This window comes from Gymnoscopelus braueri, assembly GCF_963280865.1.
Source record: "Gymnoscopelus braueri genome assembly, chromosome: 13".
NCBI lineage: Eukaryota > Metazoa > Chordata > Actinopteri > Myctophiformes > Myctophidae > Gymnoscopelus > Gymnoscopelus braueri.
Window position 1 is genome coordinate 15,336,035 of NC_137615.1, and position 19,692 is coordinate 15,355,726.

A 19,692-nucleotide genomic window follows, 5' to 3' on the forward strand; every position below is an offset into this window, starting at 1 on the left:
CCCCTCCCACCAAATGTATGAATATTATGTTTATATATATATATTTTCCCCAAAAGTTAAAACCTGCCTACTGTAGTCTATTTCAACTATGTTGTGTGACAAGAGTCTAAGTAATGTTGAAAGCCTTGAAAGTATACAGCCTGCAGTGCGGAATAAGTACTCACAGACTGAATGAAGAAATACACATTTCTTGACGTTCTGTGGCGCTTTTAAAGGCAGTATGGTGTAAAAAAAAGAAAAGAAAGGAAAACACAATACAACCTTACTGAAGAATAAAGCCTTTATTTGTATTTATTTTTTCTTATCTTCCCGTAGTTCAAGTTTGTCAGTCCCACCCAATGACAAGGTGGAAATAGAGTGAAGGAGTTAAGAGGTAGAGCAAGTGTTCCATTCTCATTGTGATGAGCGAGAAAAAAAAACAGAAGAAAAATAAAAAAACCTAAACTCACTTTTACACACTATGGGAATGGCCATTCAAAGGCCTACACCTACTGGGGAAACAATAACATTACAGCAGCTTCTCTGTGGCTTTGCTAGCTTTCCCTTCTTATTCACAATTATAAATACTCCTCGCTCTCTGACGTTTTTTTCTTTTTCTTTTTCCCATTGACTTTTGATAAAGATCACACTACAGTGTAAACTGGAGAGGGAGTGAACGCTTGCCACGTAAAAAGGGACACGCGGCAGTCGTCATCGTCACTATCGTCACCACCACCACCACCATCATCATCACAGTCTTTGAACACTTGGAGTGGGGAAAGTGCCCCATAGCAAAGGGTCTCTTGATGTGTACCCGAGGTTAAAGCCCAATTTTATGCTTCGGCGACGAAGTACCATGCAACAAAAAAAAAGGAGGGGAAAAAAGGGGGGGGGGGGGACGTACTTTCATTACATTATTTTTATCGAGCGCTGCATCGCACAACACTTCGTCGCCAAAGCATGAATCAAGCTTTAAGGGTCACTGCATAGTACAGTCAGACAGAAGAGATAATGGCTGCCCTCTATGGCCCAGATAGAGGCTCTCAGTCCAGCACTCAGGAGGAGAACAGCCCGGGGAAAAAAACGGGGCCGTGTCCATATAAAGCAGGGCACAGAAACCTGAGCGGTGGAACTTGACAGCACACATCAATCCAAAATAGGAGTACAAGAGTCAGCTGGCCCTGTATGTGTGTGTGTGTGTGTGTGTGTGTCACACTGTATTAAAACTAACTACCAATAACCACTCTAGGAGCTTCTTCACTGCCAGGTGACAACAGTGCCAAGTTACGTGGAGAAACAAAAGAGATAGTATTTACATCTTCAACACATAAATTATTTCCCTAATATACTGTATGTGTAAGGCAATAATAAAGGTCTCTGAAATAACACAAAAAAAACAATAGGTGCCTCTGATGAAAAACAAAAAAACGACTCCAGCATTCATTCAGAAAGGTAAGAAAACGGGAAATTCTGCCAGTCGAGTCAAAACGCAGCCCAAACCAAGTCCAAAAGAGGGAAAAACTAAACAACTAATGCAATAATAAATTCATGAGAACAATCTTCAAAATGGCACAGTAACACAGTAAAATCATCTGTGTTAATTCAACTCTGAGAGTGTACAAATAGGACCAAACGGGTATGTAACTGAGTGTTCAAATGTAACCATATTTGGGTTGTGAGATGCCACCGCCCATCGGCGATTCGATTGCTCGGATGAATGACAATGCACCCGCCCCCCCCCCCCCGCAGCCAATCCTATCGCTACGCCCAAGCCCCAGGTTATGCTTAACAATTAATCAAATAATCAATTTAATCCATTATTAAAAGATACAATAAAACAATCGATTAATAATCGATCCCCATTTGTTTAAAAAAAAATCAAGAATAGTGAAAATAGACTATGTACAAGCTCACAACGCATCGTGACACATTGTGAGCTTGTAGATCTGCTATTTTCACTATTCTGGCTCCATTGTGCGATAAAGTAGAAAATAATGCTTAAGTGGTTCATCTTGGTTGATATATAAAAAAAATACAAAATATAAAAAAACACACTTCTCGATTATTTAATTAATCAAAAAAGAAATCAATAAAATAATCGGTAGTTGCAACCCTAAATGTATACTCGACATACTTTCCCCACATAAATGCCGAATGGAGTAGCCTTGTCTTTCCAGTTCATAGCTCTGGCACTCCAAATAGTATTAAGTTCTGGTTCTCCCATTCTCACCTAAATATAATACCAATTGAACACATAATGTACATTATGTTTTAACCATACGTTAACATATTGATGTATTGTATCTGCAAATATGTACAATATGTACGTCTTTGTAAGATGTACATATTGTACATCCTGAACAGTTGCACTGTGCAAGTTGGAAGTAGATGATTACGACCCTATCGGTAGGCGCTGGGTCGACACAGCACGGCCATCGACTCATACGGCGCGGCACTTTTGTCGGCTCGCCTGCCTCGTTGCCAATATATTAATCGGCTCTTTTATTGCAAACAAAGGACTAGCTGCTACTGTCTATTACGCATTAATATACGTACATCATATACATACTAAGATACGTATGAAGTTCCAAATGGACCTTGAAGGGTCCATTTTGGTTACAATTGTACACTCTCAAGAGTTTAATTAACACTCGGTATTTCACAGTGAAGATGGAGCCATGAGCGTGAATAGACGACCCCTGAACAACTGCAGGTAACAACACTGGCTAATTCCACTAGCTACTGCAGGGGAGGCGTGCAACACAGGTGTGTCTTCCTGGAGCAAAATTAGGTCGGATGACATGGATTCTTTGCATTCCTGCCTTACATTAACCACTTAAACCCTATAGACAAAGTTGACCGGAGTCCCCCAGGGCTGTATAGCGGCCCCATCCCGTTCTTTTTGCTCTAATCTACAGGTCTTTGTGGAAAATAGCCCATCTATAAGTTCACAAAGCGTTGCAAGCTTGCAGCAGATCTGCTATTTTCGCCGAACGATCGGCCCAGAATAGGGATGCTAGGGTTCATGTGGTTAAGAGCTGCCAAGACATCAAAGACAGTGGTTTTCAACATCAGGTCTGGGGACCACCAGGAGTCCAAAAGGACACTTACAGGTCTGTAACTCAGAGACTGTACACATGGAACCAAATGGAGCCTTACGGTCATTTGGCTCCATTTGTACCCTCTCAGAGTTAAATTAACACAAAGGATTTTACGGTGTAGATCGGGGGTCCCAGCGATTAAAGCAATATATACATCAAACTGGGGGCCCTTGACATGAGAGAATCACTGATCTAGGTAAAAACTGCATCTCTCCCTCTGAACGACATGCTTTTTGTTTGACTCCGAGAGTGGAATCTCAACACAAGGGGGTCCTTGAAATAAAAATAAAAAAGTCGAGAACCACTGATCTATGACAACTGCTGCCTCGCCCTGACCCATCCGCTCTGCAGAGCGAGGTCCGACTCTTCACCGGTATATAGAAAAAGGGTCATTGTAATTCACGCTCAATGTCGAAATACAGTATTTGAAAATAAAAATAAATGTATAATGAGAAAACATACCAATGCATAATGTAAATAGTTTTCATTACACAGAAACATAAACAATAACTGTTTTTTCTTTTTTTTTGCAGATGAAATTCATATTTAGCATAATATGTGACAAAGAAATAATGGCTGGCTCTGTCTGTTCGAGAGAGAGAGAGAGAGAGAGAGAGAGGAGAGGAGAGGAGAGAGGAGAGAGGAGAGAGAGAGAGAGAGAGAAGAAAGTCAGAATTCAGTTCATATTTGTCAAATTGGATAATTGAGCACACACAGGGAAGTGGGGGGGGGGTGCGAATTTAAACCTCTCCAGTCGGTTGGACCACTTGAGTTCATATTACCCACCACACTCCCGCTCCAGTGCTGCAAGAGCTGGCTTCAGTCTTTGGGTTCACCCCCCACCGTGTGGTTGTGTGTGTGTGTGCGTGCATGTGTGTGTGTGTGTGTGTGTGTGTGTGGGCGTATGACAGTCTGCGTAATGTAATTCCAGTGAGTTGAAAAGGTAAGCCACTGGGGGGCGCTGATGGAGAGAGGCCTCCCCGCCCGCCTACCCTGAATGGTGGTGCAGTTGAGAGAGGGAAGGCCGTCAGTCAGCCAGTACGTCCGTAACAAAACTGGCCACATCTGTGTCTTTGGAGTCATGCAGGATGAGAAAGGGATGTTGCTGTAAAAGGAAACGTGAGAAAAACACAAACTTTACTTAATGACCAGCAGTGGAAGAAGTAGACAGATTTTTAAAAGTAAAAGTAGCAAGCAATACCACAATGTGGACATAGTCTGTTAGAAGTAAACGTTCTGTATTCAGTACTTCACTTGAGTGTGTGTACAAAAGTACAAAAGTAAAAATTATACTTAAAAGTACCAAAAGTAAAATTAATCGTTATGTAGAATGTCGCATTTCAGACATTTTTTTTTTTTCAAGTTTCCAAATCTCTCAAAAATTAACAGATCTACAAGCTTGGAGATCCATTTTCGCATGGAACAAATCATAAAACAGGGCTTAATGGGGGTGTTAACAAATTAACTTGTAACTAAAGTTTAAAAATAATTCTAGTGAAGTAAAAAGTACAATATTTGCCTCTAAGATGTAATGGAGTAGAAGTATTGAAAAAGTAAATTAAAGAATTCCTCAAAATTGCACTCAAGCACATTACTTGAGTAAATCAAGTTACTTTGCACCACTATCCATGACAAATGATTAATGTTCAGAACACTAAATGGGTGTATTGATTTACACCAAATGGAACACATCCCACAGATCGTGGGTTAATTGGGTAAGCCTGGCCTCTTGTGGACAAAAGCAAGAGCCGAACTGGAATTCACAGACATATGGAGGAAGGTAAACCGTGGAGGAAAAAAAGCTAAATGCATTCAGTTCAAACCCAATCCCATAATAATTGAGATTCTAACTTACCATTAATTCTGTGTAGGCTGGTCTCTCGATTGGCTTCTTTCTTAAGCTGTTAAGATGGGGAGGACATTTTAAAAATAAATAATAATTTAACAAAATATTCACCAACATTTATGTTACAGGACCACAATTTAAAATAAGTGTTTCATTACAATTTATGTGTTTATCCTGGGTATATTATATTGTGCTGAACTTTTTTTTAACCAAATAAAATCAATCAATCAATCAATCAATGTTTGCATATAAAAGTAGTTACATGAACAGCTGTTATATAAAGAAATAAGCATGTGAGCATGTTCCTGAAATGTCTCATGTTTAAGCAAAGGGAGAGTCGAACACTGTCCCCTGGTGGACACTGGATGTCACTGCCTTTACACCAAAGGGAAGCAAAACAAGTCATTGTACAGTGAGTCAGAGCCTCGCTCACTCACCATTGGGAGCTGAAATCTACGAACTCTGGGGAGAAGCGGTCGGTAGGCAGCTGTGGAGATGGCTCATCAACCACCTGCTTGAGCTGCTGGAATGGCGTGCCCCACGAGTCATAGGGGAACTTCAGAATGGCCAGCTCAATCTAGGAAGGGGAATCAGACACAACAGGATTCCATTCAGTAAACTGTACCATGCCTTCATTTCTGAGCTGGATTTGAAGGTTTTGTTCAGGGCTCCATGATGTATGCCAGAGGTTCTCAAACCTTTTAATTACAAGGCCCTCCAGTTGGTATGCAGTAAGAGTGGAGTGTGTACAAATGGAACCCAATGGTGTCCAATGGCTTCCATTTGTACACTCTCAAGAGTTACAGACCTGTAAGGGTCCATTTGGTTGCTAACTATCAACCATTTTGCTGTGGACCCCCTGGAACCCCCGGCAAGGACCCCTGGGGGGTCCCTGGACCGCACTTTGAGAACCCTTGATGTATGCGAATGGTAGCTGGGTAATGGAATTTGTCTCTACAGTCGTGTAGGGCTGGGAATCGGCATGTACCCCGCGATATGGATATGCATCTTGATACAATTTAGTTTACAATACCGTGAGGATAGGTTATTGCTTTTGCAAATTAATTTGTTCGTACTACAAATCTAATTCTATTTTTACTCTTTCCTGTACCTATCCTGTGTTTCACGCTACTTGCTGCTACGACACCTGAATTTCCCCATGGGGATCAATGAAGGTCTATAGCTATACACTAATAATGTTAACAGATATCAATTAAACCCAAAATAGTTCACTTCCTGCCTTCACTGGGTAGAGTAGAGGAGCCTGGACTTGCACTCGTAAAAAGGGGGCTTGGATGGCAGCTTTCATAAATCAGAAGTACATTTTGATAGTTTTCTACTATAGAAAAATCAATTGAAGGCAGATAGTGCAGTGCTTCTTTGCCAATCACAAGTTGAATTCAATCAAATCTAAAATAATTTAGACGAGTTAAAAAAAAAAGTTTTACTTTTTAACCCTGGCATCCCTATCTTGAGTAATGGGCATGTAATAAATAATAGGCGAAACATAAAGAAACATAAATTAATATCTGACGTAGGACTTCATTCTTTGAAATGAAAAACACTGAAATCTGGTATCTGAGTGTGTGTTGAATTACAGTTCTACTCACCATAGTAATTCCTAGACTCCATATGTCTGACTTGACACTGTAGCCTTTCTGGTTGAGGTCAGGGTTGATCCGTTCAGGCTACAACAGGATAATTGACAGCAATGAACAATAGGTGACAAGCAATATTCCTTTTGACAATAAGTAAATACTTGATGCTGCTACGGACAACAATGGAAACAAGCACCCCAGGGATTTTTGTGTTATACTTTTAGCATAGTTTTGTTACTGTACCTTTGTACTGTTTTCAAAAGTATTAAAAAAATTATAATATTATGTTCGCAGAGCATAAGAATAACAGTATCGTTTAAATACATTTGGGTGACAGAATTCCTCCTGACCGAATGATTGAAAAGCCTGTGAGTAAAACCATGTTTTTGGAGGTGAATTATAGGCCAATTAAAAAAATTATGGATTTAAGCTTCGTTGGCAAGGTATCACAGAGTGCATAGGAAGGCATCTAAAAACTAGACTTCTAAATGGCTAGGAGGGAATCTAGCTATGACGAGGTCATGCTCTGGCTCATTAAAGAGGCTTGAAGATTGGTTATGTTGCCTGGGACCAAGCCTAGGTGAGCCTTGAAAGAAATTAGTAAAGTTTTACATTGATACACTTCTAGAACTTCACTCAACTCCGCTCACGTGAACTCTAGCATCCCTATTCTGACTGAGGCGAACATTCCGTACATCGGCTACTTTTAGTAGAAAATATTTGTTGTAAAAGGGAAAAGAGGAGGTGACCAAGTATTGACCCCTAAGCAGTGCATTGGGTTTAAGTGGTTCTACACCAACTAGTCTGCGCTACAAGTCTCTCCCCAATTCTCCCTCGCCCTGCTTACCGCCATGTAGGGCTTGCAGCCAGCATCCATTGTTTTGGCTACCGAGTCCACCAGGTGGCCACTGATGCCAAAATCACACATCTTCACTTGGCCCTGAGTGTTGATGAGAACATTGGAGGGTTTCACATCTGGAAAGGAAAATTGTTATGAGAGAATGGATGAGATCAGCAACAGGCAATGTATGACACTGCAATGTCTTTGTAAGCGTGGCTAAATTGACAAAAAAAAAAACAGTTCTCTGCTTACCTCTGTGTATCACTGACAGGTTGCTGTGCAGGTGCTCTAATGCCTTAACAATCTGCAAAGGACCAAAGATGGAGAATAGTGGATAATGAACCAGGGATATTAGGCATGAGAAGTGGACAAGTTGACATGGAAATTCTCTTCACTAATCCACTGCCCTGGGGGACACCGGTCAATGAAGTATATAGGGTTTACGTTGTTAAATATCTCTGCATGCCAGATGGTATCCAGCACGATAACATTTAATGAAATAATGAAAATGCGGGGGAAAAAGTCATAAACGTACTGCTACAGTGATCTTTCCCAAGATGTCTTCTGGGATGGTCATGCCCTTCTCTATGACCTTCTTATAGAACTTATCCAGAGAGGTGTCCATCAGCTCCATACAGATCCACACGTCTCCCTGAGAACAGGGCGTTGAACAAGCATAAGTGAGATGGTTATCATCGGCATGAAACGTACAAAGATGATACTCATAATAATGTGTAGGATCTAGAGTCCAGAGCCTAAACATTATTGTTATTATTGTTTTTTAAGCACTTGAACTCCAGCGTCGCTATTCCGGGCATGTCATAACAATAGGCAAACGAACATTCAGTGAAAATAGCAGATCTAGTGATGTGATGCATTGTGAGCTTACAGGTCTGCTATTTTCGCAGGCGGCCATGGATAGACCCCTGCAGGACTCCAGTCAACAAAATATATAGGGTATACTGACCTCTCTGAAGAGGGCACCGTAGAAAGTGACAGTGAAGAAGCAGTCCACTGTCCTCATGGAGATATCCAGGTCCATTAGTAGCCTCTTCTGCTCCAGGGTGTTGACTGTGGCCCGGATCCTCTGCGAAGACAAAGTTACATCATTGAAATGGGCTGCCAGCAGTGTTGATTTCGTCGACTAAAACTATGACGAAAAATGTTCGTCGACTACCTTTTTTTCACTGACGAAAAACTAAGCTATGATGACTAAAACTAAGACTAAATATAATGACAATTTCGTCAACAAATACAAACTAGACTAAAATCTACAAGCTCACAACACGTCCCGCTGCGACGCGTTGTGAGCTTGTAGATCGGCTATTTTCAGCAACCATGTGTAAAATCAGCCATTACTACGCCAAAATACATTTTAGTCGACTAAAATCTTATATTTAGTCGACTAAAAGTAAAACATTTCAGGTGACTAAAACATGACTATAACTAAACAGCCTTTATTCAAAAGACTATGACCAAATCAAAATTTGCTGTCAAAATCAACACTGGCTGCCAGGTTCCAGTGGCGGTTCTAAAGTCATTGTGTGACTCTTTAAAGTCATTTTATATACAAAAATAAGTCTCATAAAATAACAAACAAAAGTAACCCAGTCATAGCATTTGGTGGTGCCGAGTTACTTTTACTAAATCAGGGGTTCAATAGATTCCCCCACTCCCTCTACTTCTGGCTTCCAGTGGGGAGACCTGCGGTGACGTCAACCTTCCCAACCCCCATCCCCATCATGTACTTCTGTGTGGGAGACCTTTCGAGGCCTGACTAGCTCACAAACTAGAATCAAAGTGCCCACTCAGCCATAGTTAATTGACCGACACGGTGACATGATATTATATGACATTGACGAGATGTGCATATGAGCAATAGAAAATGGATTGATAGTGCAAATGTCACCATTTTAAAAAAAAGGGGGGGAAGGGGCGAGCACCCATGCCGACGCCGTCCCGGCAAGTTGCTGCCCCAGGCAAGATGTCGGTGTCGTCCATTACCTAAATCCCCCTCTGCCGTAGTCAGCTATGGCAGGGTTCACAACAGGGCAGCTAACTGGAAGCCACTTTACACCGTGTGTGAAATTTAAGCAAGGAAACCATGCACATCAAGTCCAATGCAGTAAGTAAAAGTGATACTAATGATTGATTTCGATAGGGAATTCTTTGCATACATTTGAAAAAAACTAATTATTTTGGGGGTCATTTAAACCTTGGGTCTGTTAACCATTCGCGAGTGGTCCGCGACACCATTCCTCACGAAAATGTGTTTTATTTTATTCATGACCATTGTGTATATGTAGAAGAGGTAACGCCCTAAGTCCGATCTCACACTGCTATCTCTCACTGGTCAGGCTACCCGCCCTATTTAACAAAACAAAAGATATTAACAACCCTTTGAAACCCATTGAGCGTGACACCTCAGGTGTCGAAAGGTGCTAAATGTTAATGGTGCTATGTTAATATAAACAGGCACAGACACAACAATGCCCATGCACCTAAATCACCAGTAAAGGCAACTCCGCACCAAACAGACTCGTCCAGACTATTGCAGACTACTCCAGACTGCAACAGACTGGTATTCGGTTGGCAAAAGTTACCATTTAAGTCTGTCAGCCGACTGGCCATTCATGTGCTAATTTGACTTTTAGCGTGCCAGCGTTGCCAGGTCTGCTTATTATAAGCGACTTTGGGCTTGTTTCCCTGCAAAGCCACTTAGGGATGTTCCCAGCGTTTTTTCTTCACTGACGTGCAGTGGTGTAAGTAACTAGTACATTTACTCAAGTACTGTACTTAAGTACAATTTTGAGGTACTTTTACTTTACTGGAGTATTTCCAATTGTCTATACTTGTACTCCACAACAATTATTTGAAATGTTTAGTTACTAGTTACTTTGCAGATATAAATCATTATGAAACATACATTAACCACTTTAGCCCTATTTTATACCTATAAGCTATTTGAAAATAGCAGATCTACAAGCTCACAACGTGTTGCGATGCACGCGTTCTGAGCTTGTAGATCTGCTATTTTCAAACATTTTTGTACTTTTACTTTTGGTACTTTAAGTACATTTTTATACCAATACTTTAGTACTTTTACTCAAGTAAATGTTGAATTCTGGACTTTTACTTGTAACAGACTCAGAGTACATCTATTGCATTCAAGCCTGGAATTTCGTCATTTTAGGGGCAAGGCCACTTGGCCTTTGGTGTTGTAATTTTTTGGAGGGCACAAAGGCCCTGCCCGGTCTTCCTGCCAGGGCAGGAAGGCCATCCAAAAAAATAATAATGATTTTTAAGTCCAAAAATGATTTTTAAGTCCACGGAAATAATGCATTTAACTTGAAGGTTAAGGATCATTGTATTTTAATATATTATAAGAATAGTATAACTATCTGTGAAATATAACCCATTTATTTCACAAAATAATGTGTTGGCAAATGACCAATATTTAGTTATATAGGTCTCAATATGTCACATTCAGCCCTGGACTTCACTGACTGAAGTAGGGGTCACATTAATCACATTAGATTCACAGAATGTATTTTACCCACAAGTTATTTTCATTCAAATGAAATGTGAATGAACTTGCACTAATAATGACTTTAGTTGATTTTTCACTCTTTAAAATATAGTATTTCTTAATTATTAATAATTACAGCTTGTAGATTGGCTATTTTCACGATTTTAAATTGTTTTTAAATAATAATAAAAAAGGAACATACAAGATTTCCACCCGACAGCCATAATATAATAGCCAATATATGGTTCTGTATCAGTATATGAGTCCGTTTTTGCGGATTTCATTCTAATTGGCTACTATGCCTGCATATGAATTTCATGAGCCTGGGTAGGTCACCCTGGCTTGGAGATATGCCCTGTAGCGCACACTCCGCCAGTGGTGTAAAGTAACTAAGTACATTTACTCAAGTACTGTACTTAAGTACACTTTTGAGGATTTTTTACTTTACTGGAGTATTTCTAATTTTCAGTACTTTTACTTCTACTCCATACATCTCTGAGGAAAATATTCTACTTTTACTCCACTACAATTATTTGAAAACTTTAGTTATTAGTTACTTTGCAGATATAAATTATTACATTATAAAACATACAGTAACCACTTTAGCTCTATTTTATACCTAGGCTATTTGAAAATAGCCGATCTACAAGCTCACAACGCGTCGCGAAGCGACGCGTTGTGAGCTTGTAGATCTGCTATTTTCAAACATTTGAGTACTTTTACTTTTGGTACTTTAAGTACATTTTGATACCAATACTTTTGTACTTTCACTCAAGTACATTTTTAATTCGGGACTTTTACTTGTAACGGAGTACTTCTACATTGCAGTATTGATACTTTTACTTAAGTAAAACATTTGAGTACTTTTTCCACCACTGCGCTCCACACAGCAGCAGCAGGTGAAAGCAATTCACTTAAACGAGGGTTGTGTTGCGCACCAAAACTGCGCAAAACTAGGTCAAATCAATCAATCTCTCTCTCTCTCTCTGGGAGCAACAACAAGAAACAGTGAATGTAGGTTTTCATAGACATGGTCGCTTGTTTCTCTCACATAATCTGGCAACACCGACAGCCCTTTGTTGTCACTGCCACTGCTCTGCCAGTCGGCTAAAAAGCTGAACATGTTCGGTCGGCTCTGGGTCGGCCGAAAAGGTCCCGACGGACCCCTAACCGACTGGCCGACGGACCCCTAACCGACTGGCCGACGCTTCCCGAAGCCAAATCGGCCCAAAGTCGGGCCGATTTGGATTGGTCTGGAGCCAGCTTAAGAGAGAGAGAGTTTGTGAACTTCTAGTATATGCGGACTTCAAAATAATCTGTGTTGACCAATCATACACCAGTTTCACATCGTATTATCACTGCAAGTCTTATTTTGAAGCCAGGGTACAATCTATAGGAAGTCCAATTTTAACTGAAGCTGTCTTGATGCTAATGGAAAGAGAATAGAAGAAATTCTGGTTTAAAAACAAGATTTTAGAGACATGAAAACCATGCACTGTGAAATAGGGATAAAGGCAAAACTGTTTGTATGCCTGGCAATACCATGCATTCAACATAGGGCGACACGTTTTATTAGATACTCCCCCATTTTGCCAGTTCTCTTTCGCTTTGTCATGCACAGATATAATTGATTGAGGCTGCAATTTCACATGTGGGATCTTGCAAATACCGCTAGTAGTTTCTGGTGTGCAGTGGGCAAAAGAAACACAAGCATTTAATAACCGACTTTGTTTTCGTGCTTACATTTCAAATATTACCACTGGGCACTGGTGCAGTCTCAAGAGGCTCAGGCACCAGTAAAAGTAGCCTGATGCTAAACAACAGACAAGACCGTGGGAAAAGCCTTGAAATACGATTTTATACGCTTTTCTAAAGATACTGTATGCTGTTTTTTTTGCCGTCACAGAATCGATCCGGACGTGTTCCTAGTTGAGAGCATAATGTTGAGTACATCTGTGACTCACAGCAGCACTGTTTTAAAAACAGTGGTACATCTACTGTGCAGCCAAGTCAAGGTAACCTGAGCAGTGCGCCTACCTTGACAGCCATGATAACGCCACTGGGCACATGTCTCATCTTGTCCACCACCCCGTATGCCCCTCGCCCCAGCTCGCCAATCTGCTCCAAGTCATCTGCCTTCACAACAAAATTCTGGATACAAGAGAGGGAGAGAGAAAGCACACAGTGAAATTGTTGAGTGTTGTAAGCCTGATTTATACTTAGTTGTAAGACACTGTACCAGAAATAGCCGATCTAAAATCTCACACGCCTTGATGCGACGCATTGTAAGATCGGCTATTTTAGGCATAGGACACTGTCGTGCGACGGAGTATAACACTTTCAGAGTTTGATTTAAATTTTCAATTAACTGAATTACAATTTGGAGTGACATCATCTCCACGATGCAAGTTTTAAGCTAAGGAAGGAAAGAAGGAATACATTTTCAGGACCATCATTACCTTATCTCCAATAGTGACGCAGGCTTTAGAGTCCAGATCTCGAGGGGGCCTGCAGGAGAGGAACCAAGTTTAAACTGAGTAAAAACAGGCTAGTTGCATATGGTGATTTGTCAAACACAATACGCTTATTGTAATAATTAATGATATTAACTATAGGTAAATATTGCTATAAGACAATACATATGAAGTCAATGGCCAATTAACCACTTAAAATCCCATGCGTTGCTGAGCTCACGATGTACAAGCTCATAATGCATCGCATCGCAACGCATTGTGAGCTTGTAGATCTGCAATTTTCTGCAAAAGTTTCCCCCACAATACGGATGCTGGGGATTAAGTGGTTAAGGCACATGCACATGTTTCCTCTCTTCATTCCAGTGTATTATTTCTATATGGGACCATGGTGAACAATAATAAATCACAAATTCTCCTAAAGAGGGGTTCCACAAGAAAAGCGAAAACTGTTTTATTTTTGCGATTACAACACTTAATATGGTATGTGGCTTCCACCCTTAGACCCTGATAACAGAGAAGAGTCTTACGCTGCTACTGCTGGTGGGGGCTGTTCAAACACTTCTTTGGACAACTTCAGCCCAGGGCTCTTCTTCTTCCCTGTAAAGAGAGGTGAAAGGCTTTAGAATCTAAAGCTTAAGATCTATAAAGTTTAGATCATCTAGAACAGTGCTTCTCAAACTTTTTCATGCCAGGGACCCCCAAATTGATATATATTTGGCCGGGGACCCCCATCTGAAAATATGTTGTGCCAGGGACCCCCCAGAAGCAAAGATTTGTGTTAAAATGTTCGCTTTAAAAGAAACATATTCAAAGATTCACTCGGTGCCACGCTATGAGCTTGTATAGCTGCTATTTTTGAATAGCCAAAGTATAAAAGGTTAAAACTATTGTGATGCTATTTTCACACATTTTGCTGGGGACCCCCTGGAACTCCCTCAAGGACCCCTGGGGGTCCCCGGACCCCACTTTGAGAACCAATGATCTAGAAATTGGCTGTGGTTGACTCAAAATAACCAAATGGGCATGTTTTGTTTCTTTTTCGTTTCATCCAGAGAATAAGGGGGTTTTGATGTTGTGTTGAATTTAGGCTATAGCTAAAACACTATTTACTATTTACATTGTTTAGCTATCTAATCAGATTAGGTGTACTCAAAGTTGAGTCCCAACACAATAGAGAGAGAGGCGACAGAGAAGCCAACACACTGTAAATGACTTATCTTCATTGGTATGATGACTCAGAGGGAGAGAAATGGAGGGGGGACCCCAAGGAAATAAAGAGGCTTCCTTCCTGTCTTACAGGTTTTTATTTTTATTTGCCATCACTGCAAACAAGCCTACGCTACCAAATGTTTTCAGAATGTCAAGCTTTTCGCGATATTACATTTCTCAATCTATAGTGGAACTGGAAGGCTAAACACGTTGTTGTAAGCCCTGGAGCTCTGGGACCCTTCTCAGTGAAAGTAGTGACAGTCCATTCATAAACATGTTTTACCAGCAGTGCCTAGCCTTGGGACTTCCCACAAGGGGCCATGGGTCCATGCCAGAATGACCCAGCTAGCGGGCCTACCAGGAAAACAAAGAAAAACTCAACAGCTCAACAAATTCTTTTTGACAAGGATATTGGTGTTGATGTTTGTTCCCTTCATTGGGTTAATAGGCAACACAGAGCACTTCCATTGCATCTCTCTGTACAGCAAAGATTCACGTGTGCTTTAATCACACATGGTCACTAAAAATAGATGAGCATTTCCCCTGTAATAGCTAAATAAGGAACATTCATAATAACCTCCCTATGATGTGACAAATACAGCAGCCTTTTGTTCCATCCACTATATCAGATAGAAAGCTGAATCCGATACTACTAGGCTCTGTTCTCTGTCAAGGAGCGCAGTGAAGAAAAACAAACAGTTTGCATACTTTAAATACACAACAGACATCTAATCTAGCACAACATGACATGTCAAAGCTCCAGCTATGTTCTGGCAACGCACAACGCCAAGTTCAGTTCTATCCATAATTTGTCTGTCATAAAACTTTGCCCATTTTCAGCTCGATGTCACTTTGAAAGAGACACCTGCATGCATCTAGCGATTACAGGACAAGGGCAAGCTGTGCATGTTTACAGCCACAATTGACTTCCAACAACCACACGGCATGTAGCAGGTGGGGTCAGGGTGCCAGTCATACGTGGTCACACAGGGGCACGTGTGTGCAGTCCGTTTGTGGTCTGGGCTGCAGAGTGGGAGATGACTCAGTCTGTCACACTGGACACATCCTCTCAGAACACAACAGCTGTCAGGACCCTTTGGGAAATATGATGTCACTTCACTTGGCCAGGCTGCTTGCTGTCCTCACTGGGCTGAGGCTTTCCTGTAGCTTTCTGTGGCAAGACCTGCCTAGTTTTTGAACCGGACCAACTGTGAAACTAAACGGCCTTAGAGCTGACACACCGATCGACTTGGGGCCTACGCCTGGTGTTCAGACTTGTGAATGCAGAAAACTATACGAAGTATTCCTGGATTGTGCATGGGATCAAAGTGTCAATAGCTGTGTGGCGAGTCACCATCAGGAAGCTTCGGGGCCCCAGAGCAAGTCCGTATATGGACAATGATGAGTCACGTACAGATAATCTTCCACACAACCCTATCACCGGCGTTAGGGGAATCAAATCTCTGAACATGCCAAAGCAATGCTGCAAATTGCATTGCATTGCACTTAGGCGTTCTCCGTGAATTATCAACCAAAGCCCCAACTTAACTGTAAGTGGTCAGAAATGTGGTTTGCGTTGTTCTCATCTACACAACAATAGCAGTATAGAAGCTGTGTAGCAGCTATGCCAGACTGCTTGCAGCCAGTTAAGTGTCAACAGTGAACGTCTGCAGCAGTCATTGGGAATGCAAGTCAAAACATGCCACGGTAGGCCAAAGGCTATGATTGCCTGAGCAGCACACACAGCCAATCTGCACAGCTCTCTCAAAACAGTGTGTACTCCCGACCATGGTAACGCTAGTATGATTGTGTAATAGCACGCGGTGAACTTGAAATGTAAATTGACATCATCATCATGCCCTCTATGTCTGACGCAGAGGAAGGACCTTGATTTTCCAAGGTGTGGATTTTCTAAAACAATGCTATACAATTCATGTTTTACACATTTAAACCAGCAAACAAAGCCATGCGTGTGATATAGGCGTGTAATAGATTGATTTGTTGCCAAGGCGAGCAGGAATTTGCAGGTGGGGACAATTTTTTTTAAGATGATGCTACTCTAAAAAAATAAATTGTTGACTAACTTGACCAGTCACAAGGACCCAACCAACGCCAGTCAGTCAATGAGTCATGACAACCATAAGGCCGAAAAACACCTGTGGTAACATTGTGCCGACACCATTATTATAACCATTATTATTATTATTATTATTATATTATAGGCCCAAATGAGCTGTGCAGCAAGATACAGTCAGTACTTCTGGCTGAATAATAAACTTATTTATATCCATTTACACCAAGTTAATTGTACAACCACACAAGAAACGAAATGTATTGAATGTGGAAAAAAATACAATCCATGCACACGTGTTGAACTGCACATAAAAAAACACAGTAACATCCTCAGTTAATGTATACGATATGTAACATTTTGCACACTCTCAGCGTAAATGACTATTATATATTCAACAGTGTTAACATAATAATGGTAATCCTCAGGCTCTGAGGTGGATGTTTAACTGTTTCGTGATGACAGAAGCAGGAATAATAATAAAAAAAAGACCTTGAGAAGGTCTTTTTTTATTATTATTATTCCTGCTTCTGGTTTGCATTCTCTCTCCAAACAGGCAGCAGCGTGCAGCAGTTTATTTCCACCTGGTATAAGGTTACAGCCACAGAGATAGATAGCTAACTATTACTCCCACTTCCACACACACACACACACACAATCGCGCTCCAAATGCACATCATAAGACAAAACAAGAACACAAAATAAATACAACAATAAGCACGCAGAACGTATAAACATATCCTTACCTCCTTTGGAGAGAGACATTTCCCCTTTGCTTTGATGAAGGGGGAAGGGAAGCACAAAGACTTTTTTGCCTCTTTCACTCCCTCCCTCCCTGCATCTACCCTCTCTCTCTGTCTGTCTCTACAACACAGCCTGTCTGTCTCTACAGCCAGTCTGTCTCTACGGTCTGCCTGTCTCTACAGTCTTGTCTCTACAAGCCTGTCTGTCTCTAACAGCCTGTCTGTCTCCAGAGTCTGTCTCTACAGCCCGCTCAGGATCTGCGCTTGTGCGCTTTCGTGCAACAAAAAAAAAAAAAGAGAAAGAAAAAAAAAAAGAAGCTAGCAACGATCAAAAAAAAAAGATTGGCTCTTTTTTTTTATCTCCGTGCAATCGTCGCTCTTTCTACCACTAATCCACCAGGGGGCTACGGATCGATTACCTGATCGATGCACGACTTTGAATAAAAGACGAGCGCTGCGGATATTATGCAGCTCTTAAAGGTAGTTTTGCTAACAAACAAAAAAACTGCACTTTAGGGACGGGTGGCCAAAGTCTGACAGCTGAAGGAGGATCCTACATCGACGGAGTGCTACGCAGTGACGTGTTTCCTGCCCCACATTGAGGAATTGTGGGCTTTGTAGTTTTTTCCCTATTGTGTGTGGCGAACACTGATTGAGCTGCTACAGCAACTGCAAGCAAGCAGTGGTGGAAGAAGTTGTAAAAGTAAAAGTAGCAATACCACAATGTAGAAATACTCTGGTACAAGTAAAAGTACCAGTATTCAAAATTGACTTGAGTAAAAGTACAAGTATTGCCATCAAAATAAATGCTATTGTGAAAGTACTCATTTTGCACAATGTCCCATGTCCCAAGTTTCCAAATGAATAAAATCGTTTGAAAATAGCTTGTGCTTGTGGATCTGCTTTTTTCGAATAGCCAAAGTTTAAATAGGGTTGAAGTGGTTAATATATATATATTGTGATATTAATCAAAATCCACAAAGTAACTACTAACTAAAGTTTTCAAATAATTGCTGTGGAGCAAAAAGTAGGTTACAATATTTGTCTCTGAGATGTAGGCCTAATGCAGTAGAAGTAAAAGTATTGGAAACTGGAATACCCCAGTAAAGTAAAAAAGTATAGTACTTAGTTACTTTACACCACTTGCATAGCAATAGGTTTTTGCCAGGGTCCCCCTTACAATAATTGTGTTAAAATGTTTTGACTTATTTTCAAATAGCCAAAGGGTTAAAGTGTAAAGTGTTTGAACTAATATTTTGCTGGGGACCCCCTGGAACCTAGGCGAACATTCTACAAAAAAAATAGACAAACGTTCATCTAAAATAGCAGATCTACATTTGCAACCAAAGCAGAGTTATGCAATTATGGCAAGATAACAGTTCATGCCTTACTTACACATTTAACTACATAATTTATCTCTACAACATTCTGCAAAAACATTAATCGAAAAATACAGATCTACAAGCTCTCAAGGGACTGGTTGTTGTAGATCGGCTATTTTCGCTTTGTTTGACAAAGCATATACATTTAGGTTGTTAAAATGGTGTACTTAAAACTGGAACAAAACTTACTTTTTACGACAAATCCATTCTTTGGGGCGCACACACTGGACGTGCCCCAATCCGCCATCAGCGTTGCGTTTGATAGACGGATTGTGTGTTGAATTAAATCAATCTGTGTCCTTCTCTCTCTCTCCAGTCCTAACACAAAACTATGGTGGTAGTAGCTGCAACAACAACCACCGTCTCAAGCAAAAAAAAATACAAATAATGAAAACGGGACGTCTTTTTTTCCACGTTCCCGAGACACGAAATAAAAGCAGCAAAAAAATAAATCCTTATTTATCACCAACTTTCACAACAACTCGGCCCCGCCCCGCCCCCTTTTCGCACCTACTACTGCATGACGGGTAATGGGTGTTTCCGGTGCATGTTACATCCGCCTGCCTACCTGCAAGAAGGCCTACCAGATCTACAAGTTGAACAAAACATTAGTGGTTGAAGAAATAGGCCTACTTTACTCCATAGCAATATCACCACAATGTAGAAATACTTTGTTACAAGTAAAAGTCCTGTATTCAAAAGTTCTACTTGAGTAAAAGTACTGGCATGAAGTATCAAATAAAAATACTCACTACACTTTGTTACATAGCGGCGCGGCGACAATTATTACTCATTACACTTATTACACGGCTACTTAATAAATACATGTATACATTGACCCAAAAGTAACAACAAAACGAAGTATTTCCTTGCTTACGGTAGGCCTAATGAAAGTATTCCATAAGGGTTGCGCTGGCCT

The 19,692-nt window shown here is 40.8% G+C and overlaps 1 protein-coding gene across 1 annotated transcript; it reads right to left on the bottom strand.

The window, feature by feature from the left end:
* Window positions 1-266: 266 nt before the first annotated feature.
* On the bottom strand, window positions 267-17,938 carry LOC308098290 (dual specificity mitogen-activated protein kinase kinase 6). Its single transcript, XM_080446592.1, has 12 exons — window positions 17,395-17,938; window positions 13,896-13,965; window positions 13,354-13,402; window positions 12,932-13,045; window positions 8,333-8,452; window positions 7,901-8,017; window positions 7,618-7,669; window positions 7,372-7,499; window positions 6,537-6,614; window positions 5,364-5,503; window positions 4,936-4,981; window positions 267-4,185 (listed from the first exon to the last, which is right to left on the bottom strand). The coding sequence occupies exons 1-12, from the start codon at window positions 17,411-17,413 to the stop codon at window positions 4,108-4,110; spliced, it is 1,011 nt and encodes a 336-aa protein (XP_080302718.1). The 5' UTR covers window positions 17,414-17,938; the 3' UTR covers window positions 267-4,107.
* Window positions 17,939-19,692: the final 1,754 nt, after the last annotated feature.

Excerpts from the sequence above, each read along its gene's own strand:
- LOC308098290 (XM_080446592.1), bottom strand. Across the intron at positions 7,670-7,900 it reads TGGGAAAGATCACTGTAGCA|ATTGTTAAGGCATTAGAGCA; the intron begins GTACGTTTATGA and ends GGTCCTTTGCAG. Across the intron at positions 7,500-7,617 it reads CCTGTCAGTGATACACAGAG|ATGTGAAACCCTCCAATGTT; the intron begins GTAAGCAGAGAA and ends TTTCCTTTCCAG.